Here is a 27070-nt window from a genome sequence, read left to right on the forward strand (position 1 = left end):
CCCAACAAGCAGTGCCTTGTCCGGCTGCAGGGGAGGCAGCCCAGGAGGATGAGTGGGATTCGTCGCTCCTCTTTCCCTGAAGTGCTAGCCTAAGATCCAATACCTAGGGGGCAGCCGAGAACTTCTTTTGCAATCAGCAAAACTTTTGCTTCGAAGTAGGAGAGAGCTAATCACAACAAAGGAGTTTGACCGCGGCCATCGCTTGGGGAGATTGTTTGCAGGCTCCCGGGACAGAGCCTGTGCCCGAGGAGGGCTCACTCATAAGGAGCAAGGTGCTGGGCTGAGCAATGCACCCGGAGCAGGGCACACGGTAAGGAGCTGCACAGAGGCCGACACTTCTTCCCTCCCAGCTGGAGAGAGCCGAGCTGCAGAGGGAGAGTTGGAGCAGACAGCCCGCACTCTCCCAGACCTATCTCCAGCTGCTAGATACCCAAGGAGATACTGCAGTCCCCTAATCCTAGACCATGGCTTCCATCAAAGCCAAGGCTCTCTACAGCTTCCAGAGCGAAAACCCAGAGGAGATCAACATACAGGAGAACGAGCAGCTGCTGGTGTTTAACGAGAAGTCTTTGGATGGCTGGTTGGAAGGCCAGAACAGTCGGGGGGACAGAGGGCTTTTTCCAGCTTCTTACGTGGAAATCCTCAAACCCAGTACTCCCTCTGTCTATTCCTCCAATTCCTCTTTCACCCACTACCCCAGCCCTGCCAGCTCACCGGGGAATCACTCTGCCTTCTATTCCATGAGCTCTGTGTCCCCTTACCAACAGGGCAGCTATGAGGAGGATGATGATGATGATTGGGATGACTGGGATGACTCTTCCACGGTGGTCGATGAACCTGGCGTGACCGGTAGCACCAATGGCCACAACCACCTGCATCAGTACGCTGCCTCCGCTTATCCCAGTGTGGTTTACAGGCAAAAGCCATCTGTGGAACGGCAGGACAGCACTGCCAGCAGGCTCAGTACAAAAAGTAGTGCTGTGGGCAAGAACTTCAACCGTTTCTCCAGTTTTGTAAGGTCTGGTGGGGAGGCGTTCATCCTGGGGGAGGTGCCCTCTGTCTTTAAGACCTCAGAAACCTATTGTGTGGTGATGAGTCCTGATGGGCCTCAGTGGAGCGAGAATCCTCATCCTTTCACCTGCACTATTGAGGAACCCACCAAGCAAACCAAGTTTAAAGGCATCAAGAGTTACATTTCCTACAAGCTGACCCCTAGTCATACCAACTATCCAGTGTACCGTCGCTACAAACATTTTGACTGGCTACACAACAGACTGCTGCACAAGTTCTCTGTTATCTCCGTGCCACATCTTCCCGAAAAGCAGGCTACAGGCCGCTTCGAGGACGATTTCATTGAGAAACGCAAGAGACGCTTGATTCTGTGGATGGACCACATGACAAGCCACCCAGTGCTCTCCCAGTATGAAGGATTCCAACACTTCCTGACTTGCACAGATGACCGGGCTTGGAAACAGGGGAAGAGGAGGACAGAGAAAGATGAGTTGGTCGGCGCCAATTCTTTCCTCACCATCCAAATTCCGCAGGAACATCAGGACCTTCAGGATGTAGAGGAGAGGGTGGACACGTTTAAAACCTTCTCCAAAAGGATGGATGACAGTGTGCTGCAGCTGACCAATGTGGCTGCTGACCTCTGCCGCAAACATGCTGGAGGCTTCAGGAAGGAATTTCAGAAATTAGGCAATGCATTTAATTCAATAAGTCAGGCATTTGAGTTGGATCAACCGCACCTAGCGATCCCTCTGAACAAGGCTATTTCCAACACGGGCAAAACGTATGAAGCCATCGGAGAATTATTTGCAGAGCAGCCCAAGAATGATCTGTTCCATATGTTGGATACACTTTCCCTGTACCAGGGCTTACTGTCCAATTTCCCAGATATCATTCATGTTCAGAAAGGTAAGCTCACCTCACAGTTATAGCAGATTATCTTTTACTTGCTTCATGATGGGTATCTCCTCCAATCTTACAAGATGTACTTGATCTCTGAGATGTTGAGTTTTCCTCAGATGTGATCAACCTTTGTTGCTCCTCTTGAGCTGGGAGCTCACTACAGATGTTTGTTTCAACACACAAGTGCTAGATACAAAAATAAACAGCCTCAATCTTTTCTTATCTCTCTAGTTCCCATTGGTATATATCTGTTATTTGTACAAGGCAAGGTCCAAGGACAATCATTGTATTCGTAATGTGATGATGTTGTCATTCGCAAGGGAGAAAAGCAAGACAAGAAAAACAGCTGTATGGACTGAACAACCTAGGATTACATAGAATAAGCTATATGGACTGAGGAGTGAAGATCTGTATGGACTGAAGACTTGCTAGATGCTTAAATTAAGAATAATTGTGTAGAAGGTGCACACAGTGAATGTCGTGCAAACTGACCATTGGAAGAGATGAATGGACTGAACATTTTGTTACATAAAGAGAGTAGCACATTAAATGGGGGGTATGTGTTGGAAAGGAGGAATTGTCTGGGTTCGCAACAAGTTAGGGCTGAGAGAGGCAGTAGTACATCATGTGGGGATCTATGTGTTATCCAGGTAGCTGCACAGATTGTTATGAAGTTTACAATCTGTGAGCTGATTGCACTCACTACTCCTTTTGTCATCCAAATTGAAGATTTGCAGCTTAGGATGGTATAATGGCATAGTGATTAGCACAGCGCCAGGGACCTGGGTTTGATTCCTAGGGGGTCACAGTCTGTGTGGAGTTTGCACATTCTCCCCGTGTATGCATGGGTTTCCTCCAGGTGCTCCAGTTTCCTCCCACAATCCAAAGATCTGCTGGTTAGGTGCATTTGCCATGTTAAATTGCCCCTTAGTGACAGGGGGACTAGCTAGGGTAAATGCATGGGGTTATGGGGATAGGGCCTGGGTGGGATTATGGTCAGTGCAGACTCTATGATTCAGGTCATTGGGACACCCAAATATCTCGATCTTCTGTGGAATATATTGGACAGGGATTTCAATGGAGCTTGTAATTTGAAAAAATTTATTGGTGTGTGTAGACATTAACTGCCTTCATCTTCAAAGGATATCATTCCTTCCAGCTGTTCCCTCTAACTATTCTGTCCGACTACTGGGGATTGGCAACTTGGGGCAATAATCTGGAGTGTTACATTGAATTCTATTATTAAATAACGTGTAGCTCACTTTAAAGTAACCCTCCTGCAATTTTCAGCAGCTTTAATCACTTCCCATCAGTTGTGGCCTCCGTTTACACCTTAGAAGTGTCAGGCATTGCTCTGTAAACCTTGGTAGTGGGGGAAGAGGGTTGTGATAGTTACTGGCAGTACAGCTGACACAAAGAGCCACACTTTTTGACAGGTTGGATTGTTCCACCTTTATGCTTGACACCCTATGTTGACACCACATCATCCAGAGCCTAACCGTTCAATGCCAGACTGTCAGGATATTGTGCCAGCTATGGGTAACACTCACCCGGAGCCTGGCTAAAGCAGTTCAGTGCTAGACCATCAGTATACTGTGCCACCCATGAGTAGAACTCTTGCCTTTGAGACAGAAGGTCGTGGTTACAACTCCCATTCCTAAGACTTAAGCACATAAATCTGGGACCTCTATCCAGTACCAAGGAAGTACAGCATTGTTGGAGGGTTCACTTTTCAGAAGAGAAATTAAACCAAGGCCACAATGATAGAAAAAAGAACATGGTAGTTCCCCTTGGTGTCAACAAATGACACTAAAACAGATTGTCTGGTCATGATCATATTGCAATTTGTAGGAGCTTGCCTTGCACAAATTGGCTCACCCACATTATAACAGGGAGAGGAACCACCAACCTCATCTAGCTAATAAAGTCACCTGACCCTGGCTGTTCTGCTGTGAGGAGGTACGAAATGTACACTAGGCATCTATCTTCTCCTGGGCATCAGTTCAAAGAAGATGACTTTTCCTGAGCAGGTTGTATTGTTTCTCTGACGGTCAGGTTTGGTTGCATTGGGATGTAAATGTATTTCATCCCTCCACCCTTTCGATTCCCAACTGAACAATACCCAGGAAAATAAAGAGTTGTGTGGGTGGTAGGTGCCTAGGGAATCTGAGTTCACAGGGGAATGGAAATGTGGGTGAAACAAACTGTGGTTGTCTCAACAAATCCCAGGCAAATGTGTGTGTGTGAGAATAGGGGAACTGGGGAGTGGTGTTTACTCAGGCACTGAGGAATTTGCATCTCTGAGTACTGAGAAAATTATTTATCATCTTTGTGCCACACATATCGCAATATGCTCATCAGCACTTTTCATTTCTTGACAAACAGGTTTAATATGATTAAACAAAAATGAAATTGTTACAAATGTGAACTTTCCCTCCTCACCCTTATAGAGTCATACAGCATGGAAACAGGCCTTTCAGCCCAACTTGTCCATGCTGCCCTTTTTTGTTTTAACTCCTAAGCTAGTCCCAAATGCTTGCGTTTGGCCCGTATCCCTCTATATCCATCTTACCCATGTAATTGTCTAAATGCTTTTTAAAAGATAAAATTGTACCCGCCTCTACTAATACCCTGGCAACACGTTCCAGACACTCACCACCCTCTGAGTAAAAAAATTGCCCCTCTGCACTCCCTTCTCACCTTAAACCTATGCCCTCTAGTTTTAGACTCCTCTACTTTTGGGAAAAGATGTTGACTATCAACCTTATCTATGCCCCTCATTATTATAGACCTCCTACACTCTAGGGAAAAACATCCCAACCTCTCCTTATGACTCAAACCATCAAATCCTGGTAATATCCTAGTAAATCCTTTCTGCACGCTTTCTAGTTTAATAATATCCTTTCTATAATTGGGAGACCAGAACTGTACACAGTATTCCAAATGTAGCCTTGCTAATGTCTTGTACAATTTCAACAAGATGTCCCAACTCCTGTATTCAATGTTCTGACCAATGAAACCAAGCATGCTGAATGCTTTCTTCACCAGCCTGCCCACGTGAGACTCCACTTTCAAGGAGCTATGAACATGTACTCCTAGATTTCTTTGTTCTGTAACTCTCCCCATTGCCCTACCATTAACTGAGTAAGTCCTGCCCTGATTCAATCTACCAAAATGCATCACCTCACATTTATCTAAATTAAATTCCCTCTGCCATTCATCAGCCCACTGGCCCAATTGATCAAGATCCTGTTGCAATCCAAGATAACCTTCTTCACTGTCCATTATGAAACCAATCTTGGTGTCATCTGCAAACTTACTGACCATGCCTCCTAAATTCTCATCCAAATCAATAATATAAATAACAAATAACAGTGAACTCAGCACCAATCCCTGAGTCACACCACTGGACACAGGCCTCCAGTTTGAAAAACAACCCTCTACAACCACCCTCTGTCTTTTGTCATTTAGCCAATTTTTTATCCAATTGTCTACCTCACCCTGGATCCCATGAGATTTAACTTTCTGCAACAACCTACTATGTGGAACCTTGTCAAAAAACTTGTCGACCTGTCTGTTCCCTTTGAAATGGCTGACTAAATGTTCCTCCTGTAACTCCACACCACTATCGTCCAGTTGGCTGGGACTGCTCTCACCTGGTTCCATTCTTACTTACCTAATTGTAGCCAGAGGATCACTTTCAATGGCTTTTCTTTCTGCTCACACACCATTATCATTAGTATCCCCTATCCTTAACTCTGCTATTGTACATAAACCTGCTTCCCCTTAATGCCATTATTTGAAAGTACAGCATTAGTTTTCACATGTAGGCCGATGACACTGAGCTCTATCTCATCACCACCTTTCTTGATTTCTTTACCATTGCTAAATTATCACACTGCTTATCCTACACCCAATACTGGATGGGCAGATAGGTCCTTCACTTAAATATTTGGAAGACTGAAGCCATTGTTTTTAGTCCCCACATGAAACTGGAGTTACATGACAGCAGATTTTCTCCGTAAAGGACATTAGCGAACCAGATGGGTTTTTACAACAATCAACAATGGTTTCATTGTCATCATTAGGCTTTTAATTCAGGTTTTTATTGAATTCAAATTTCACCATCTGCTGTGGTGAGATTTGAATTCGGGTCCCCCAGGGATTACCCTGGGTCACATGCTAGAATCTGATCGGGAGCAGCACCAGCTTGCCTGTATCTCACCCAAGTGAGCCTAGCACTCCATGATGGACTACTTGACTCTGAAGAGCATCATAAAACAACCACTGTATCCCAGTGCTACACAGTGAGCACCAGTACTGGACCCCAATGTTAGAAAAAAAAAGGTCCACTTCACAAGACTGGAATGCTGGGGGTGATGTGATGATCTGTCCTTGACAGAAAATAGCTAAATGCATAAAGCACAAAGGTCGCAGATTTAATCCGTAATCTGTTACCTAATCTCGAGGAGCAGCAAACCATTTGATGGAACCCAGCTCCAGTGTGTGAGGAGAGATATTTGAATCAAAATATTAGCCTCTCTGCTAGGCCCTTTGATAATAACTGAATGAAAGGAACTGAGAAATTGCAAAATAAAAGCTGAATACTGCGGATGCTGGAATCTGAAACGGAAAATGCTGGAAAATCTCAGCAAGTCTGACAGCCTCTGTGGAGAAAGAGTAGAGGCAATGTTTCGAGTCTGGATGACCCTTCATCAGGGCTGAGAGCAAAGGGAAACAGCAGAGATTTATACTGTGGGGGTGGGGGGGGGGAGGTGGGGGGACAAAGGGAATGTAAATGAGGACACAGAAGGTGCTAGAAGTGCCTATTGAGCGATCAGAATGCGTGGATGGCAGGACAGAGGTGCAGATTGTTAAAGGACTGTCTGAGGAATGTAGCAGTTGCCCTGATAGGGGGAGGAGGGGGCAAGGAGAGCTGGAATGGAGAAGTGGAACAATGGAAGTCAGAGAGAAGGATGATAAAATGGATGAGAGATATTGCAAAGTCCCATCTGGAGAAACACAACAGTGGACGTGCTTGTGTTGAGGATAGGGAGTCACATCCCATCATTAGCAATGTGAGGTGACCAGTGGCTATGGTAAGCCACACCCAGAAAACAGAGATTGCATTCAGAGACTGGCACCACCCAGCATTCTTACTGGCCTCGAGTGTTTTTCTGTCTGACAAAAGTGTGATCATTTGTGGAGTGCAATTGAAGACAAGTCCAATTCCATAACTGGTGACCTACAGGAGGAACAGTGGTTAGAACGCTGACTCCCAGACACAGTCTCCTTGACTGGTCTGCCAGCAAAACCCAGCTGCAATCTCTGGCTTCTATAAATTGGAAGCAAGTTCTTCACCAACTCCCTTGTCATTATGTTTTTTTTTAAGCAGCACGGTGGCACAGTGGTTAGCACTGCTGTCTCACAGCACCAGAGACCTGGGTTCAATACCAGATTACAATTCTAATTCCCTCCTGTCTGTGCAGAGTTTGTACGTTCTGTCTGTGTCTGCATGGGTTTCCTCTGCATGCTCTGGTTTCCTCTCTCTGTCCAAAGATGTGCAGGTTAAATGGATTGGCTATGCTAAATTGACCCTTAGTGTCCCAAGAAGTATAGGTTAGGAGGATTAGCAGAGGTAATACGTGGGAATACAGGGATAGGACCTAGGTAGGATGCCCTGTCAGAGAATTGGTGCAGACTTGGTGGACCGAATGGCTTCCTTCTGCACTGTAGGTTCTATGTTCCAGTGTGTACGGTGACCACCAAGTCAGGCAGTATCTTCTGCAGTGGCTAAATAGCGCTGTGCAATCCTTCTGCTGTATCTTGTCGGGACTGTCTTCAATGATGTGAGTCGTTGATTGGGTGCACCATAGCTGCAGCCCAGCTTCTCTGTAAGGCCCCATTTATACCAATTTGTTGCACACAGGCCTTGGTCAGTGCAGAAACAGTTGTAAAGCCCAGTGTTGGTGTGGCAATGATGCTGGGTGGTCGGGCTGTGGGGATCTGTAATGAGGAAGTGGTTATTAATGGTGGTGTGTTGGGTCCATTCCTGCTGCCATAGGGCCTCTGCTGTTATTCCTTGGCACAGTGGTCTTAGCCTTTCAGGCTGCTGCGGTGGGGGGGCGCACAGCAGATGGTTTGCTAAGGTCCGTGTGTAGTGGCAGACTTGGATTGATGTAATCCTTCTCCAAGAACTTTCTTGTTGCAATCTCCCTCCTTATGTGAGGGGGTGAGGTGTTACTGAGGACTGGGAGCCAGGAGAGTTGAGTTGATTGGAAGGTACATAAGAACATAAGAAATAGGAGCAGGAGTAGGCCATCTAGCCCTTCGAGCCTGTCCCGCCATTCAATAAGATCATGGCTGATCTGTCGTGGCTCAGTTCCACATTCCCGCCCTCTCCCCATAACCCTTAATCCCCTCTCTTATCAAAAACCCATCAACCCGCGTCTTAAAAATATTTAGCGAGGCAGCCTCCACCACTTCAACAGGCAGAGAATTCCAGAGATTCACCACCCTTTGAGTGAAGAAGTTCCTCCTCAACTCCGTTTTAAACTGCCCCCCCTTTATCTTGAAGCTGTGCCCCCTAGTCCTACTATCCTTTCTGAGCGGGAAGAGTCTCTCCACCTCTATCCTATCCATCCCATTCATCATCTTATACGTCTCAATGAGATCTTAAGGTACCCAAGATGATACACATTGTTCTGTTGAGCTGGGTATCTACAAGACTTGTACAGGGTGAGTTGTACTATACAGGTGCACAATATTCAGCAGTTGAGTTAGTGGAGTAAATATGTGGGGTTATGGATGGGATTGTTGTTGGTGCAGACTCAATGGGCCAAATGGCTTCCTTCTGCACTGTAGGGATTCTATGATTCTGTAAGAGCACAGGTCCTCAAGGTTTGAGATTCTTCACCCCATGAAGAGCCAGCAAAGTTTGGTGAGGAGGTTGTTTTCCATTTTGATTTGTGCTGCTGTCTTGGTCTGATGTTCTTTGTATGTAAGTGTTCAGTAAAGCAATGTTGTTTATGATTCAGTCTCTTGGCCTTCAAGGAGATGTTGAGTTCCCTCTTGGAGCTGGCATTGTGGAGGTGGAATTTACCAGAGACTGTTTGGTTGCTGTTGGGCTGAAGGTGCCGTGTCTTACAATAGTTGGCCAGCTTTGCAACATCATTGTTTAGTGTTGCTTCTCGTTTAGAAAATGTCAAAGCCTCAGAGACACAGCAAATATCGTCAGCATTATGAATGTCTGAGACAGGGTTAGAGGCAGACTGATGAGATAGAGATTGAAACGGGTTGGAGATGGAACAGATCCTTGGGGAAGCCTGTTAAACTGTTTCCTCCAGGCACTTGTCTCCTCACCAGTGAGTATCCTGGAACAGTCTATCCCGGAGTAATAGCTCAATGGCATCAGCAATCCATGGAGGGAGGATTTTTGAAATGTTGACAAAGAGGCCAGTGTCCAGACCGTGCTACATTGAGATCGGGAAAGACAGCGCTTTTTTTGAGATTAGTTTCAAAGCCATTTTTAGTTAAGGTGCAACAAAAACAGAAAATTGCTGGAAAATCTCAGCAGGTCTGACGGCATCTGTGGAGAGAGAATAAAGCCAACATTTTGAGTCTGGATGATCCTTCGTCAGAGCTAGTCAGTTAAGATGGTCAGGGAAAGGAACTGGTCGAATGTGCTTTGCCCTCCCAAAGTGTTAAAGCCCGTTATTATAAACGATGCAAACTATAGAGATGGAAACAGTGCAAATGATAGGAGAAGTAACATCCAAAGAAATGTCAACAGTGGAATGCTGTTATCTCACATTCTGCATCTGTCTGAATCTCAGTTGCATTGTATCTGGGCCTCAGTTGCATTGTAAGGTTTCCAGTTATGAAGGGAGTCCCAAATCTCTTAGCCACATTGAAGGAAAATCCCCCTACATCAGGATCTTTCCAGGATGATTAGTGAGATTGTGTGTGTGTGTGCGCTTCATTTGAAAATCTATGATAAATGGCTTATAACAGTGAATTGAAGTCATCCATTTTGGTAGGAATAACAACAAAATGGACTATCATTTAAATGATAAAAAATTGCAGCATACTGCAGTGCAGAGGAACCTGAGTGTCCTTGTGCAGGAATCACAAAAGATTGGTTTACAGGTGCAGCAGATAATTAAGAAGGCAAATGGAATTTTGTCCTTCATTGCTAGAGGGATGGAGTTTAAAAACAGTGAGGTTATGTTGCAGCTATATAAGGTGCTGGTGAGATCTGGAGTACTGCGTACAGTTTTGGTCTCCTTACTTGAGAAAAGATATACTAGCACTGGAGGGGATACAGAGGAGATTCTGGAGTTGAGGGGTTTGGCTTATGAGGACAGACTGGGTAGACTGGAACTGTACTCGTTGGAATTCCAAAGAATGAGGGGAGACCTTATAGAAACATCTAAGATTATGAAGGGAATAGACAAGATAGAAGTAGGGAAGTTGTTTCCACTGGCAGGTGAAAGTAGAATGTGGGGGCATAGCCTCAAAATAAAGGGAAGCAGATTTAGGACTGAGTTGAGGAAGAACTTCTTCACCCAAAGGGTTGTGACTCTGTGGGATTCCCTGTGGAATGAGGCTTCTTTGTTGAATGTTTTTAAGGCAAAGATAAATTGCATATCGAGTGAGAGGGTACACTTGGAGGTCATCATACTTTGTTACTGATCTGTTCCCTCTATCATGAGCCTCGATGACAAGCACAGAAGATGTAAATTAAGTGCAGAATGAAATAAACACAATGAACGCAGAGGGCCTGAGTCAGAAACAGTATTCCTGTTTATTCACCCTCAGATTTTCCTTTTGATGTGTTATTCTTGCTGAAAGTTTTATGAAGCTCCTGTAAATTATGTCCATAGTGGGAATCAAGTCTTGAGGAGTGAGGGGTGACCTTATTCAAACATACAAGATCCTGAGGGTGCTTGACAGGGTAACTGATGAGATGTTTTCACTAATGGGAGAGTCTCGAACAAAGGGACAGAGCTACAAGATAAAGGGCCAGTCATATAAAACTGATGTGCGCAGAAATTTCTTTTCGCAGAAAGAGGGTGGTGAATCTCTGGAATTCTCTGCCCCAAATGGCAGTGGAGGCTAGAGCATTACTATGACAATCCCTCGGTTGCCACACTCAGTTCAGGTACACTGAGGGAGAATTTAGCATGGCCATTTGAAGGATTTAAAGTGGAGGTGGATAAATATTAGATTGAGGAATAGAGAGCCTTGGGGAAATGGCACAGAAAAGGAGTTGAGGCCAACATTGGTCAGCCATGATTGTATTGAAGGCCGGGCAGGCTTGAAAGGCCTGGTGGCCTACTCTTGCTTCTATTTCTTGTGTTCTTGAAATAACCACTCGAGCAGATTGCTGGCTGTGGAAAATCTGAGATTCAAATACATGAACATGGTGGGACATTCAGCACAACTGATGCCCGGAGTAAATCCTCACACTGTTTTGCCCAATGGTCATTACACGGTGATGGAAATTGGCAACTCATTGGACAGATTCCAGGAGACTTCTTCATGGGATCTGAAACTGCCCCACCCCATACTCCTGCCATTGGCTAAGTGGCATGAACCCTGCCATCACACAGCCAATTGGAAAGCCAAGATTCTCTGGCTAAACCTTGATTACCAAGTCAAGCAACCTTTCTTTTCACCGGCAATATTTTCATAAATAGTAAACAGCAATGCTCAAAAAGAATCAAAGAATGTACATTGTTGTGTTAACAATATGAGTTTTCTCCTGGCAGCAGTGTTCTGGAGATTAATCTTTAATTCCTGCAGTTTCCAGGACAATGCTAGAGGACTGGCGACCCAACCCAGTGACCAAATGACCACAGGGCTCGCATTCCCACACCACTGGTCACCTCTGCCATTCAGGTTTTTAATAATCTATTTAAGTGTGAAACTTATTCACGCAGTGAGTGGTAAGGATCTGGAGTGCACGGCCTGAGAGTGTGCTGTCGAAGGGATTGTATATCTTTCGAGGGGGAGTGTACACCTGTAAAGGGGAAAGTGTATACATGGAGAACATGTTTCCCTGAACCAAGGAAGAAATTGACTTTCGGGTGGAAGACGGAGTTGGGAGGTGTGTAGAACATTCTGAAATTCGCTCCTCATGAAACTGATGCTCACCTTACAATCCTGGGGGCTTTGAATCAAGTGTCAGAACATTCTGAAGGAGCAGAGAAATGAGAGAGTCTGTAAAAGGGGAGTTGCCGCAGAGTGAATGAGCTGTTTAGCAAATATTTGCTGGCAATATAGAGGTCCTGGTGTGAGAGCACCGCACCCAGTCAAAGGTCACTCTTCACAGGCAAGTTGGCTAAACAATTTATTAAAGCAATTGTAACTGTGTGCATAGACTGCTGAAATCAGCAATAGATTAACCTTCTTATGATGGTGTGTCGCATTTCAACTGTGGGCGGCACGGTGGCACAGTGGTTAGCCCTGCTGCCTCACGGTGCCAGGCTCACAGGTTCGATTCCCGGCTTTGGTCACCGTTTGCACGTTCTCCCCATGTCTGCCTGCTTTCCTCCGGGTGCCCCAGTTTCCTCCCACAGCCCAAAGCTGTGCAGGTTAGGTGGATTATCCATGGGAAATGCACAGGATTGTGGGGATAGGATGGGTGGGGAGTAGGCCTGGGCCTGATGCTCTTTTGGAGAGTTGGTGCAGACTGGATGGGCTGAATGGCCTCCTTCTGCACTGTAAGGATTCTGTGGGAACACACTTGAATTCAGCCTGCTGCTTCTACTGTGGCAGTAATGGTAACCTAACCCACAGGATCAGATAGATTGCTAGCTTTGCACACCACCCATTCTTACTGTCCATTAGCTTTATTGTAGAGGGAGTGTGAACACCAGCAGTGTGTTTGATATCATTAGTTCCCAGTTCATTTTAACATTTCTGCCTGTATTTCAATGTGAACTGATTGTACTGCTCTGTGATTAGTGTCTGCAATGTTGCCCCACATTTGCCTACCATCCCCTTCCTCATCAAACTCAGCAGCAGAATCTTGGCAGCAATGCCTCAACCTACACGCCGATGTAGTGGGGAGGGCTAGAATGCACCCCCAGAGAGGGACTGCCAGTTTAAACTGAGCTTGCACCCTGCTTTCTGGACCTAGTTAAGTAACAACCTGTTTTAAATATGAACAGAAGAGCAGCTATTTTCAGAATCACCAGCAAATTATCATCAGTCCCACAGCTAATGTTTAAACATGGTTACATCAATATTGTCTTCATCCCAGAAAGGATAACCTTAGCCTGCCTGCTGCTAAGACCCTCACCCATTCCTCTTTTTGCCCTTAGACTTGACCATTCCATTCTCTCCAGACCGCTCTCGCATTCTCACTCTCACCTCTCCTCACCTCTGGAGTCCAGATCTTTTGTCCATGTTTGGACCAAGGCTGTAATAAGGTCAGTGACCCTGGTGAACCCCAAATTGGGCATCACTGAACAGGATGTTGCTCAGTAGGTGTTGCTTGATAGCATTCTTGATGACCTCTTCCATCAGTTTACTCATGATTAAGGATGAACAGTAATTGGCCGCGTTGGATTTGTCCTGCTTTTTGTGTACAGGACATTCCTGGGCAATTTTCCACGTTGTTGGGTAGAAGCCAGTGTTGTAGCTGTACTGGAACAGTTTGGCTAGGAGAACGGCAAGTTCTGGAGCACAAGTCTTCAGTATTATTGCTGGAATGTTATCAGGGTCCAAGCCTTACAGTATCCAGTCCCTTGTGCTGTTTTTGTTATCACATGGAGTGAATTGAATTGGCTGGAGACTGGCATCTGAGATCCCGGAGGCCTTTGGAGTAGGCCGAGATGGATTGCTATGGCTGAAGCTGGTTACGAATGCTTCTGCCTTATCCTCTGTACTGTTGTGCTGGGCTCCTCCATCATTGAGGGTAGGGATATTTGTGGAGCTGCCTCCTCCAGTGAGTTGTTTAATTGTCCATCACCATTTATATTTGGATGTGACAGGGCTGCAGAGCTTGGGTCTGATCTGTTGGTTATGGGATTACTTTGCTCTGTCTGTTGAATGCTGCTTATGCTCTTTGGCACGTAAGTAGTCCTGTGTTGTAGCTTCACCAGGTTGACTCCTCATTTTGCCATTGTTGTTTCCAGTGCCTAGATTGATGCTGGATTGTCAATCCAGTTTGATTTCTCTTTATTGACTTTATACTTGTTGGATATAATTGCAGTTTCAGAGGGCAGTTGAAAGTCAGCCACATTGCTGTGGGTCTGGAGTCACATGTAGATCAGACCAGGTAAGGACGGCAGATTTCCTTCCCTAAAGGACATTAGTGACCCAGATGGGTTTTTAAGTTAATTGACAATGGTTTCATGGGCACCATTAGACTTTTAATTCCAGATTTGTATTGAATTCAAATTCGACAATAGTGGGATTTGAACTCAGTTCCCAGAGCATTGCCCTGAGTCTGATGACAGATAACACTCTGCCACCATCTCCCCATATTAGTAACTATCTTGTATTTATGGCTTCTAGTTCTGCTCTCATCCCTATATGGAATCACGCTCTCTATGTCCAGCCTGTCAACTCCTTCCTAATTACAAGGATCTCTACCAGGTCACCCCTCAGTCTTCCCTTTTCTAAAGACTCCCAGGCCGTTCAATCTTTTGTGAATGGTAAAACCTCATGATCCTGGTATCAATCCAGGAAATTTTTTAGCAATTTCAATAATGACTTTGTAGAACTAAGCCTGGTACTTCAAGTAGCACTGAACATTATTGTATTATTATAGAATATTATTGTAAACAGGATGACAGAAATCAGGGAGAAAGTTCCAGAAAGAAACCGGAAGAGAGTATTGAGACAGGGAAATGAATCCTTTCATGGGTACATCAGGCCATGTCTGATGTGGAGGAAAGGGAGGTGGAAAAGGCCAATGTAAGAGGAGCATCTTTGAACAAGACAGGGAAATACTGAGACCACAGCTCGATGCATGAAGTCCTGGTCACAATACACTGACACAGAAGCTCTTACTCCTCTTACGCCTGACTTCTGTTTGAAAATTAACACTGAAATTCAAGTGTGCGTGACTGGCCTGGGATTCTGATCCAGTTACTGCTCCTTTGTCTCAGATCACTGGAGTGAACTCTTGCCTTACCTCTGTTGCTGAGTGATGAGGCTTTGTGTGTGTGAGTGTGTGTGCCTGTGCGTGTGAGTGTCTGTGCGTGTCTTCTGTGTGTGTACATTTATGCCAAGCATGACAATACCTTGGTTCTGTCTACATATGAGAGATTATTTATGTCTGCGTGTATTTATTGAGGGTGTATACACGAGTGTCTGTTTTGAGTGTGATGGAGTGAGCGTGTGATTGGTCAGGGTGTTTGTGTGGGAGAGAGTGTGTGGTTTAAAGTTTATTTATTAGTGTCATAAGTAGGTTTACATTAACACTGCAATGAAGTTACTGTGAAAATCCCCTAGTCGCCACATTCTGGCACCTGTTCGGGTACACTGAGGGAGAATGTAGCATGGCCAATGCCGAATGTAGTACTCCCTCAGTTGCCTCTCATCCTCCTCCACTCCAAAGAGAAAAGCCCCAGCTCCCTCAACCTATCCTCATAAAACCTACCCTCCAGACCAGGCAGCATCCTGGTAAATCTCCTCTGCACTCTCTCCAATGCTTCCACATCCTTCTTATAGTGAGGTGACCAGAACTGAAAACAATATTCCAAATGTGGTCTCACCAACGTCCTGTACAGTTGCAGCATAACCCCACGGCTCTTAAACTCAAACCCCTGTTAATAAACACTAACACACTATAAGCCTTCTTCACGGCTCTATCCACTTGAGTGGCAACCTTCAGAGATCTGTGGATACGAACCCCAAGATCTCTCTGTTCTTCCACATTCCTCAGAACCGCGCCGTTGACCCTGTAATCCACATTCAGGTTTGTCCTACCAAAATGAATCACCTCACATTTATCAGGGTTAAACTCCATCTGCCAATTTTCTGCCCAGCTCTGCATCCTATCAACGTCTCTTTGCAGCCTGAAAGAGCCCTCCACCTCATCCACTACTTCACCAATCTTGGTGTCGTTAGCAAATTTACTAACCCACCCTTCAGCCCCCTCTTCCAAGTCATTGATAAAAATCACAAATAGAACATAAGAACATAAGAAATAGGAGCAGGAGTAGGCCATCTGGCCCTTCGAGCCTGCCCCGCCATTCAATAAGATCATGGCTGATCTGTTGTGGCTCAGTTCCACTTTCCGGCCCTCTCCCCATAACCCTTAATCCCCTCTCTTATCAAAAACCCATCAACCCGCTTCTTGAAAATATTTAGCGAGGCAGCCTCCACCACTTCAACGGGTAGAGAATTCCAGAGATTCACCACCCTTTGAGTGAAGAAGTTCCTCCTCAACTCCGTTCTAAAATGCCCCCCCTTTATCTTGAGGCTGTGCCCCCTAGTCCTACTGTCTTTTTTGAGCGGGAAGAGTCTCTCCACCTCTATCCTATCCATCCCATTCATCATCTTATACGTCTCAGTGAGATCTCCCCTCATTCTTCTAAACTCCAACGAGTACAAGCCTAGTTTATTCAGCCTCTCCTCATAGCTCAACCCCCTCAACTCCGGTATCAGCCTAGTAAACCTCCTCTGCACTCCCTCCAAGGCCAAAATATCTTTGCGCAGGTGCAGCGCCCAAAACTGCACACAGTACTCCAGCTGTGGCCTCACCAATGCCCTATACAGCTGCAGCAAGACCTCCCTACTTTTATATTCAATCCCCTTCGCTATGAAGGCCAGCATCCCATTCGCCTTCCTGACCACCTGCTGCACCTGCAAGCTGGGTTTTTGCGACTCATGCACAAGGACCCCGAGGTCCCTCTGCACCGTCGCCTGCTGCAGTTTTTCGCCACGTAAGTAATAGTTCTTCCTACCAAAGTGGACCACCTCACACTTGCCAACATTAAATTCCATTTGCCATTTCCTGGCCCATTCGCCCAGCCTATCTAGATCCTTCTGCAGACTCTCCACACCCTCCGCACAATTTGCCGTTCCCCCAATCTTGGTGTCATCCGCAAATTTCGACACCCTACACTCGGTTCCCTCCTCCAGATCATCTATATAAATGGTAAAAAGCTGAGGCCCCAGCACCGACCCCTGGGGCACTCCGCTAGTCAGACCCAGCACTGACCCTTGTGGTACACCGCTGGTAACTGGCCTCCAGTCTGAAAATTTTCCTTCCACCACCACCCTCTGTCTTCTATGATACATGATGTGAACTCTCCATTCTCCTGACGAAGGGAGAAACCCCAAAAGCTTGTGAGTTTACTATCAAATAAATTGGTTGGACATAACCTGGTGTTGTCAGATTTCTTTCTATGATACAGCCAGTTACTTATCCAATTGGCCAAATTTCCTTCTATCCCACACATCCTTATCTTCTTCATGAACCTACCATGGGGAACCTTATCAAACACCTCACTAAAATCCATTTATGTGACATCAACTGCTCTATCTTCATCCACACATTTAGTTACCTCCTCAATCAAATTTGTGAGGCAGGACTTACCCCTCACGAAACCGTGCTGACTATTCCAGATTAAGCTGCATCTTTCCAAATGGTCATAAATCCTATCTCTCAGGACACTTTCCATTAACTTACTGACCACCAAGTAAGACTAACTGGCCTATAATTGCCAGGGTAATTAGAAGAGAGGAACAACATTTGCCACTCTCCAGTCCTCTGGCACTATCCCCGTGGACAGTGAGGACCCAAAGATCAAAGCTAAAGGCTCCGCAATCACATCTCTTGCCTCCAAAAGAATTCCAGGATGTATCCCATCTGGCCCAGGGGACTTATCGACGCTCAAGTTTTTCAAAATTGCTAATACATCCTCCCTCAGAACATCTACCTCCTCCACCCTATCAGCCTGTATCACACTCTCATCCTCAAAAACATGGCCCCTCCTTAGTGAACACTGAAGAAAAGTATTCATTCAACGCCTCACCTATCTCTTCTGACCCCATGCACAAGCCCCCACTACCATCCTTAACCGGCCCTAACCTCACCCTGGTCATTCTTTTATTTCTCACATAAGAGTAAAAAGCCTTGGGGTTTTCTTTTATCCGACCCACCAAGGACTTCTCATGCCCCCTCCTAGTTCTCCTAAGCCCTTTCATTAACTCATTCCTAGCTACCTTGTAACACTCAAGCGACCCAACTGAACCTTGTTTTTTCATCCTTACATACACTTTCTTTTTCCTCTTAACAAGACATTCAACCTCCTTTGCGAACCATGGTTCCCTCATTTGGCCATTTCCTTCCTGCCTGCCAGGGACATACCCATCAAGGACACACAGTATTTGTTCCTTGTTCACTTTTTGTTTATGCCCATACCTGACAGTTTCTGCTCCCATCTTATGCTCCCTAATTCTTGCCTAATCTCATCATAATTTCCCCTGTCCCAATTATAAAGAAGGAATGAAGAATTAGTTTCAATTCTGTTTAACTGGTAGCTGAAGGTTAACGAATATTTGCACAACCACCAAGGATTCAAACAGCCAAACTGGATCATGAAGAACGAGTCCAATCCCGTGGGCTAACTGAATTCTAACCAGGGGCAGAAAGACTCTGAGAATTGGATTGAGAGTTTGCAACCCAGTGTCTGCTCTTATACGAAAGCTCCCGTCAGCAGCACTTCCATAGCTCTGTCAACAAGCTCTCTTGCCAATGGCATTTCCATATGAACCCTAGGCCAGTGTAACTATGGAAACATCACTGACAGGAAGTATAGTTTAGCACACCATAAACATGGCATAGCTAGATATAGTTTAGTAACTAGCAGTATTTCTCACGCTCTGTTAGGCTTCTGGCTAGTGGTTTTAAACAGCAAGTTCAGACTGGGACCAATAATAACAATTCAATAGGTACATTTGACCAGGCCTGTCAATGGTGTTTAACTGTTGCATTTGACAAGACCTTTCAATGCTGTTTCTGTAAACACACAAGATAAGACAATTATTTGTCCTTGAACCAATCCTAATTGTCACTCCCACGATTGAAATAATTCACATTAGGGTGTGAGCTAGAAGTCCCATCACACCCGTTAAACCCAAGCACTGACAAGCAACAGAACACTCGACAAAAGGTTAGCAAGTGTAGCTCAGTGAACCAGCTTTTGACTCTGTACTTTGAGACACTGATGTCTGCCAAAGATTTTGTGACTGATTTTAGACAATGATATCATATCCAAATCAATTCTTATTTTGCAGATGCATTTAATAGGGGTCAGGGGATAACTTCAAATCACAATCAAGCCCAAATCACACCAAGTAAAGATGGCATTCTAAACACCCCCCCCCCCCCCCCCCCCTCAAAAGGAACTGTGAAGTGTTCTGATCAAGCAGGTAGGGAGAGAAAGAGTTTCAAGTGGCAGCGGGGTCTGTAAGCAGTGGGACACAAAGTTAAGGTAACTTACAGTCAAATCAGAGGTGGGGAAGATGAGGAAATCTGTTTTGTGCAGTGCGTTATGACCTGGGAGGTGCTGCCTGAAAGGGCACCAGAGCAGATGCACTAGGAACTTTCACAAGGGATCTGGAATTGAAAGATTTGTAGGGTTACGGGAAAGTTTGGAACTAATTAGACCGCTCTTCAAGAAGTCAACAAAGACATGATGGGCTGAAGAGTCTCCATCTGTGCTGTACAAAGCTACGTGACAGGAACACAACAACAGATGTGGATGCCAGCAGTTAAGGTCGCCTTTCGGTCAGACTGATCCAAGTCAGAAGGTTAAGCATAAGTGTGACCACAGGAATGAGAGTACTCTTACTACCTGTACTGACCGCAAGTAGCTAATTCAGCACTGACCCGGGGCCAACAGGGGCCCTGGCAGTCTGCATGCAAAGCCTCAGTCAGAAGATCATCAGGAAACCACGTAACAGAATGTTTTCAGCCTTCTTTCCACTCTGGCTGCCCCACACTTTCTGTTTTTTCAGCAAGACTTCACTGTGAGAAAAAGGAGGGTGGAAGGATTCAATCAAACTAAACAGAATGGGAGGAAAGTGAAAGGTTAGGACTGGAAAGGAGAGGAAACAAGCAACAGAATGGAAACAAATGTACAGGAAAGGGAACCGCAATAAAATGTAATTTGAAGTGGGTTTTCCTCCTCACATGGATGTTACTAGGCAGATAAAAATGTCAGTTTTGTTGCAGTGAGAGCAGATTGAGCATTTCCCAGGGAAAGAGGACAGGCCGAAAGCTTTGGAAAAATGCACTTCTGGATGACAGCCATCCGCCATGCAGCAGCTCAGCGTAAACAGTGAGACAGGAAACTGAAGGCAGCCTTTGTCGGCCTCAGGGAAAGGGCAGTCTGGTCTTGGTAACTTTGCAGATGGTTTCTGAGCCTAACAGCAGCACCATTGCCCTGCACTGCTGCTGCTGCTGACAGTAAGAAGCCCCCTTTCCCCCACAGGATTCTCTCCTCACTTCTCCAATTGTCTGAATCAAGGATAATGAAAGAATATTACAATTAAAATGGTGTTTTAATAGCCAGTTAAAATTAGAAGTACTCTCCGTCACTTTCCTGTGCTCCTTAAATGTCTGTTGCATTGAAAAGAGTTTGAGAAAAGCTTGTAAACTTGGGAACCAGCTCATTATATCCCTCAGCACCATTTGATTTATTGTCACATGTATTAGTGTATAGTGAAAAGTATTGTTTCTTGCGTGCTATATAGACAAAGCATTCTGTTTATAGAGAAGGAAAAGAGACAGTGCAGAATGTACTGTTATAGTCATAGCTAGGGTGCAGAGGAAGATCAACTTAATGCAAGATAAATCCATTCAAAAGTCTGATGGCAGCAGATCACCCGATGTGTCTCACTCTCACTGTTCCATACCCCACACCCTCACCTATTCCCTGTATCCCTCAACCCAGAGGACATGGAGACTGAACTTCATTTCGCTGTGAAACACTTTGGGACAGACTGAAGGTTGTATAACTGCAAGCTCTTCTCTTCTTTGTAGGAGAAAGTTTAATTTCTTCTTCCATTCCTGCTAACTGCTTCAGTTTACTGGGGGGATTGAACCTCCTTTGGCAGTGTGAAATGTTTGCCCCTCTATAGGGGCCAGACAGCCAGTGAACAAAGTTCGGTAAAGGCCAGCGGTTTCTGAGAAATTTGGGTTGATGCACAACTAAACAATTCACTGACCACGGGCCTTCTGTAGAAAACCACTGCATTCCATAATACGATCAGGAACTGGGAATGCAGCAAAATTCCCACAAGGATTAATGTGTTTACAATCCAGTCACAAAAATCGTGACTCAGTGATATTTAAGCTAAAACAAAACATACAAAAATGTTTGATATTTGAAAAGCCCTGATCAGGATGTAACCAAGCTGCATATAGGATGGCACAATGGGTTAGCAGTGCTGTCTCACAGCGCAGGGACCCAGGTTCAATTCCAGTCTCGGGTGCACTGTCTGTGAGTTTCTATGTTCTCCCCATGTCTGCATGGGTTTCCTTCGGGTGCTCCAGTTTCCTCCCACAGTCCAAAGATGTGGGACCATGTTAAATTGCTCCCTAGTGGGGGGGACCAACTAGAGTAAATTTGGGCTACAGGGATAGGGCCTGGGTGGGATTGTTGTCAGTGCAGACGCAATGGGTCAAATGGCCTCCTTCTGCACTGTTGGGATTGTATTCTATGAGTCTGCACTGACAATCCACCCAGGTCCTATCACAGTAACCTCAAACAGGATTCAAGGCAGCAGAGTCCTTTTCCTAAACGACATGAGTGAAGCAGATTGTTTTTTTAAACAACAATTTGGTGATTTGGATAATCCTTTGGGCGGCATGGTGACACAATGGTTAGCCCTGGTGCCTCACAGCACTAGGGACCCAAGTTCAATTCCAGCCTTGGAGCGTTATGGGGAATCTGCATATTCTCCCCATGTCTCTGTGAGTTTCCTCCGGGTGCTCAGGTTTCCTCCTACAGTCCAAAAGATGTGCAGGTTAGGTGCTCTGGCCATGCTAAATTGCCCCTTGGTGACCCAAGACGTGTAGGTTAAGCAGGGCAAAATATTTGGGGTTACAGGGATAGAGCCTGAGTGGGCTGCTCTGAATTGATGGGTCAAATATCCTCCTTCTGCACTGTAGGGATTTTATGAAATATCATTCATGTCACAAAGTGCATGCACTCAGGTCTCGTACAACCGATTCAAGGACAGCTTCTTCCCTGCTGCAATCAGACTTGTAAACGGACCTACCTTTCGGACCTAATCTTTCTCTACACCATGGCTGTGACGGTAACTCTATGGCTGGAATTTTACTGTCCCATGGGAATGGGAGAGGGCGAGGGCAGATCATAGAAAGCTCTGTTGACCTCAGGCACGATTTTCCAGTTTCGTGGTGTTCAAGGCCGTAAAATGCCACCCTATACTCTGCACTCTCTCCTTTCCTTCTCCCTATGTTCTCCTTGAACAGTATATTTTGTCTGTACAGCACACATGAAACAATACATTGCATTCCTTACTAATAATGTGACAATAAAATATCAAAAAAACAAACTTCGGACTTCCAGAATGTCATGGGTTCAAGACTTGAGGCCAGAATCCAGGCTAATTCTACCAGTGTTGTACTGAGGGAGCGCTGCACCGTCAGAGGGTCAGTGCTGAGGGAGTGCTGCACTGTCAGAGGGTCAGTACTGAGGGAGCGCCGCACTGTCAGAGGGTCAGCGCTGAGGGAGCGCCGCACTGTCAGAGGGTCAGTGCTGAAGGAGTGCCGCACTGTCAGAGGGTCAGTGCTGAGGGAGTGTCGCACTGTCAGAGGGTCAGTGCTGAGGGAGCGCCGCACTGTCAGAGGGTCAGTGCTGAAGGAGTGCCGCACTGTCAGAGGGTCAGTGCTGAGGGAGTGTCGCACTGTCAGAGGGTCAGTGCTGAAGGAGCACTGCACTGTCAGAGGGTCAGTGCTGAGGGAGCGCCGCATTTATCTCTCATCTGAGTTCTGTCAGTGCGGCACTCCCTCAGTATTGCGCTGGCATTGTCAGCTTGGAATTTGTGTCCACATCACTGGAGTGAGCTCTGAAAGCCTAATCGTGTGACTCGGAGGTAAGAGGTGCCATCCACTGAACCTCAGCTGTCAGCACCTCAGGAAAGCCGACGGAGCTGGAGGGAGAAAGGTCAAACTGTCACATGAGAAATGATGAATCAGTAGATTTCAATCGGGCTGCGGTGTTAATATTGCCTCGCAACCCAGATATATGCCTCGCGTTGTAGTTTAAAATACTGAAAGATATTTTGATCAATGGTAAGCAGTAAAAATCAGGAATTCAAAGGAGGGGATGTTGAGGGGGAAGAGTGTAAACTGGGGCTGAGTCCTAACTGATGCCTCTGTCTTGCTAACAGGTGCCTTTGCCAAGGTGAAAGATAGCCAGAGGATGAGTGATGAAGGAAAGATGGATCAGGAGCAGGTGGATGGGATAAAGAGGCGATGTCGGGTGGTCGGATTCGCTCTACAAGCCGAGATGAACCATTTCCACAAGCGCAGAATCATAGATTTCAAACGCATGATGCAGTCTTACCTCCAACAGCAGATCCTGTTCTATCAGAGAATCAGCCAGCAACTGGAGCAGACTCTGCATTTGTATGATACGTTGTAATAAAGCCCCTTCCCCACAACTCCCTACTCCCACCTCCCCTTCCCTCACCAACTCTCTGAAATTCTGACAGATTGTATAGAAAAAGGCTGCTGAAACTGTGCTCCCAATTCTCTGGACCCTGTTCCCCACAGTCCCTCGACCCTGCCCCCGATCCTCTCCATTCTGTCCCCTCAACCCTACCGTCTGATTCCCTCGACCCTGCTCCCAAACCTCTCGACCCTGCTCCCGATCCCCTCCCTTCTACATCCTCGACCCTGTCCCTGATCCCTCGACCCTGTCCCTGATCCCCTTGGTTCTGTCCCCTCAACTCTGCCTTTCGATCCCCTCTATTCCGTCCCTGCAACCCTGTCTCTGATCCCCTCCCTTTTGTCTCTTTGACTCTGTCCCCCATTCCCTTGACCCTGTCCTCAATCCCCTCCATTCTGTCCCATTAATCTTGGCCCCTGATCCCCTCCATTCTGTCTCCTTGACACTGCCACCTACCCCCTCCATTCTGCCCCCTCAACCCTGCCTCCGATTCCTTCGACCCTGACACCGATCCTCTCCATCTGTCCCCTCGACCCTGCCCCCAGTGCCCCCCATTCTGTCCCCTCGACCTGCCACTGATCCCCTCCATTCTGTCCCTTTGACCCTGTCCCTGATCCCCTCCATTCTGTTCCCTTGACCCTGTCTGCAACCCCCTCCATTCTGTCCCGTCAACCCTGCCTGCGATCCCCTTGCCTCTGTCCCCGAATCCCCTCCATTTTGTCCTCTCAACCTGCCACCGATCCCCTCGGTAACATCCCATTCAGCTTCAATACCATTACAGATATAGTCACTACTCAGAGGGGTCTGCTTCAGCCCACCAATCCAACGTGAGCCAAGTTCCAATGTATAAGAATATCAATTTGCCTCTCAGCATCACCACTGCAAGTATGGATCATTAAGAGCTGTTTACACGTTTTGCTTTAAGAACCAGTTCAGAGAGTGTTGTTCACCAGTATTGCCACCTTCTTCATGTGTTACCAGGGCATCTTAGACTGCTGTGGATCACTTGACCAGCCCAGAGCAAGTCGATTCTGCTAAACCGCAGCTAACTCCAGCAAGAACAGAGATTTCAGGAGAGCTCCAAGCAGAGACCACACTGATTGTGGGAGGCTTTTATCTCTGACACTTAAAGGAGACTGTACTTCCTGTAAACGAAAGACACCAGCCAGCATTATCTCTCACGCTGGTCACTTTGTCCAATTCCCAAGGTTTACATTAACTTTCTGGTAGAAAAGACGTGGCTTCATCTGACAACCACCATCAAAGCTTACTCTCAGCCCCTGAATGTGGAGTTGCGGATTGTCATCATACGACATTTTAACTGTCAGAATAGTTAACCCTTTTCTACACAACGACGTGCAGGTAGAGGAGCCTCTAGTTTTACAGATAGTTTGTGAACTGTGGTAGAAGATTGTCTTAGAAATTGGTCAGCTAGAAACCTTTAGACTATTGGGTTGACAAACCCATGTTCTAGGATATGTTTTTGCTGGGATAATGGGATTGACTTCCATTCATATAATTGGAAAATGACAACCTAATGACAGCAACTGAACGCAAAGAGGGAAGGAGAAAGTAAGAGAGGATTGGAGGTCACTGCAGGATGCTTGAGAAGAGGAGGCGATGAGTGTGTGAGTAATGAGAGGCTATGATAGATAAAGAGGCACATTTACACTCCTGTAAACCAGTGTAAGCTGTCACTGTGATTTAACCTGTAGTTGTGTTGTGCCAATAACCTTGCTCCTGGTGTGCTGAACTGTTCAAGGAGTACACTGCACTTTAGATTGTATTCTCTCAAAACACTTCCACTACAATGTTATTCAGAGCTGTATATCATTCTTCAGTTGTACACTGATAATCAGACCTGGTTATAAAACAGTGATATATCTGCAGTATTTAATATTCTCAATATAAAAGATTGCATCATGGTTACTGTATATGATGACCAGTATATGTGGAATAAGACAGGACTGAGAGCATGCTCAGTGTGATTCAGAGAGACACTGCATCCTCAGTGTGATTCACAGAGACACACTACAGTTACTGGGCACTGTACTCAGACTCACTATTTGAGAAGTAATGGTAACATCAAAATAGAAACAAATCTCTGTGAAAAATCTCCATTCCCACAGGGTGGTGAATTTGTGAAATTCATTGCCACAGGAGGCCAGGTCATTGAGTGTGTTTAACACCAAGATAGATATGTTCCTGATTGGTAAGGGGGATCAAAGGTTACGGGGTAAAGGTGGGAATCATAGAATCCTACAATGCAGAAGGAGGCCATTTGGCCCTTCGAGTCTGCACCAACCACAATCCCACCCAGGCCCTATCCACACAACCCCATGCATTTACCCTAGCTAGACCCCTGACACCAAGGGGCAATTTAGTGTGGCCAATCCACCAAACCCACACATCTTTGGAGCGTGGAAGGGAACCACAGGACTCGGAGGAAATCCATGCAGACACGGGGAGAATGTGCAAACTCCACACAGACAGTTACCCGAGGCGGGAATAGAACCCGGGTTCCTGGCGCTGTCAGGCAGCAGTGCTAACCACTGTGCCACCATGGAGAATAGGATTGAGAAACTGATCGGCCATGATTGAACGTGGAGCCAATTTGATGGGCTGAATGGCCTAATTCTGTTCCTGTATCTTATGTTAAATGTTGAAGATGTGAGTATTAGTGTAAAATAATTTTGATGCCAGTGTGAGTTGGAGAGTGATGAAAACAACATTGCTTCATTTCTACAACCATAAAACCTGGCGTTGCTAACTTTACAATTCAAGTTATTTCTATCAGTCCTTCATATCTCCCCCCCCACCTCTCTTTTTGGAGAGGCTTAGTGGGGATTTGGTTTGGGAGAGGTTCTTACTTTGGGCAGTCTGTGCTGTAAAACCCATCTTGAGGATCAGTGGGATAAACCAGTCCATTGGTGCACTGGCACTTTCCCAAGCTAACCCCTGGGACAGCCAGGTGGAGGCTCTGTTTATAATACCCAGTGAGGTTCAGAGACCCACACAGCAACCACCAAGGTATTAGGATCAGTGAAACTGTGGATGTCCTGCTCTCTGCTTCAGAAAGTGACATCAGACAGTGACTGGCACCCATCAACCTGTAACTCAGAAACAGGCCACTCGGTCAGGCCCACTCAGCCTCATTGGTTACCACTTGACATCTCAACCTGAGCACACAAGTGAGACAGAAAGCAAGTCTGGCTGAAAAACAGACACACTGTTATTGTGTCTACATTGGGCAATAAAGAGTATTAGCCCAGGCTTTAGCTGATAGTAGCAGATGCACATTGAACACAACTATGCAACATTGCTATTGGAGTGAAGATGCTACACTTTTCCAGCATACTGATTATTATATTAAACTAATAGGGATGTTACACAATCCTAAAGCAGCCACCTCTATACTGCAGCCCTTAAACATCACCTTGAATTCAAAGAAAGAAAACAGAAAAATAAAATGGCAAAACAGAAAA

The 27070-nt window shown here is 45.8% G+C and overlaps 1 protein-coding gene across 2 annotated transcripts; it reads left to right on the forward strand.

Annotated features, from left to right (window-relative positions):
- Nucleotides 1-127: 127 nt before the first annotated feature.
- snx33 (sorting nexin 33) lies at nt 128-27070 on the forward strand. 2 transcript variants are annotated; one of them, XR_013889763.1, is made up of 3 exons: nt 128-1917; nt 23305-24470; nt 24567-27070. XR_013889763.1 is itself a non-coding variant. In XM_080216074.1 (2 exons), exons 1-2 carry the CDS (start codon nt 465-467, stop codon nt 23556-23558), a joined length of 1707 nt encoding a protein of 568 aa, XP_080072200.1. In that variant the 5' UTR covers nt 128-464; the 3' UTR covers nt 23559-27070. The 2 variants fall into 2 exon arrangements, 1 of the variants encoding a protein (XP_080072200.1); XM_080216074.1 differs by having other exon boundaries at nt 23305-27070.

This window comes from Carcharhinus amblyrhynchos, chromosome 32 (assembly GCF_965287045.1).
Source record: "Carcharhinus amblyrhynchos chromosome 32, sCarAmb.v2.hapA, whole genome shotgun sequence".
Taxonomy (NCBI): domain Eukaryota; kingdom Metazoa; phylum Chordata; class Chondrichthyes; order Carcharhiniformes; family Carcharhinidae; genus Carcharhinus; species Carcharhinus amblyrhynchos.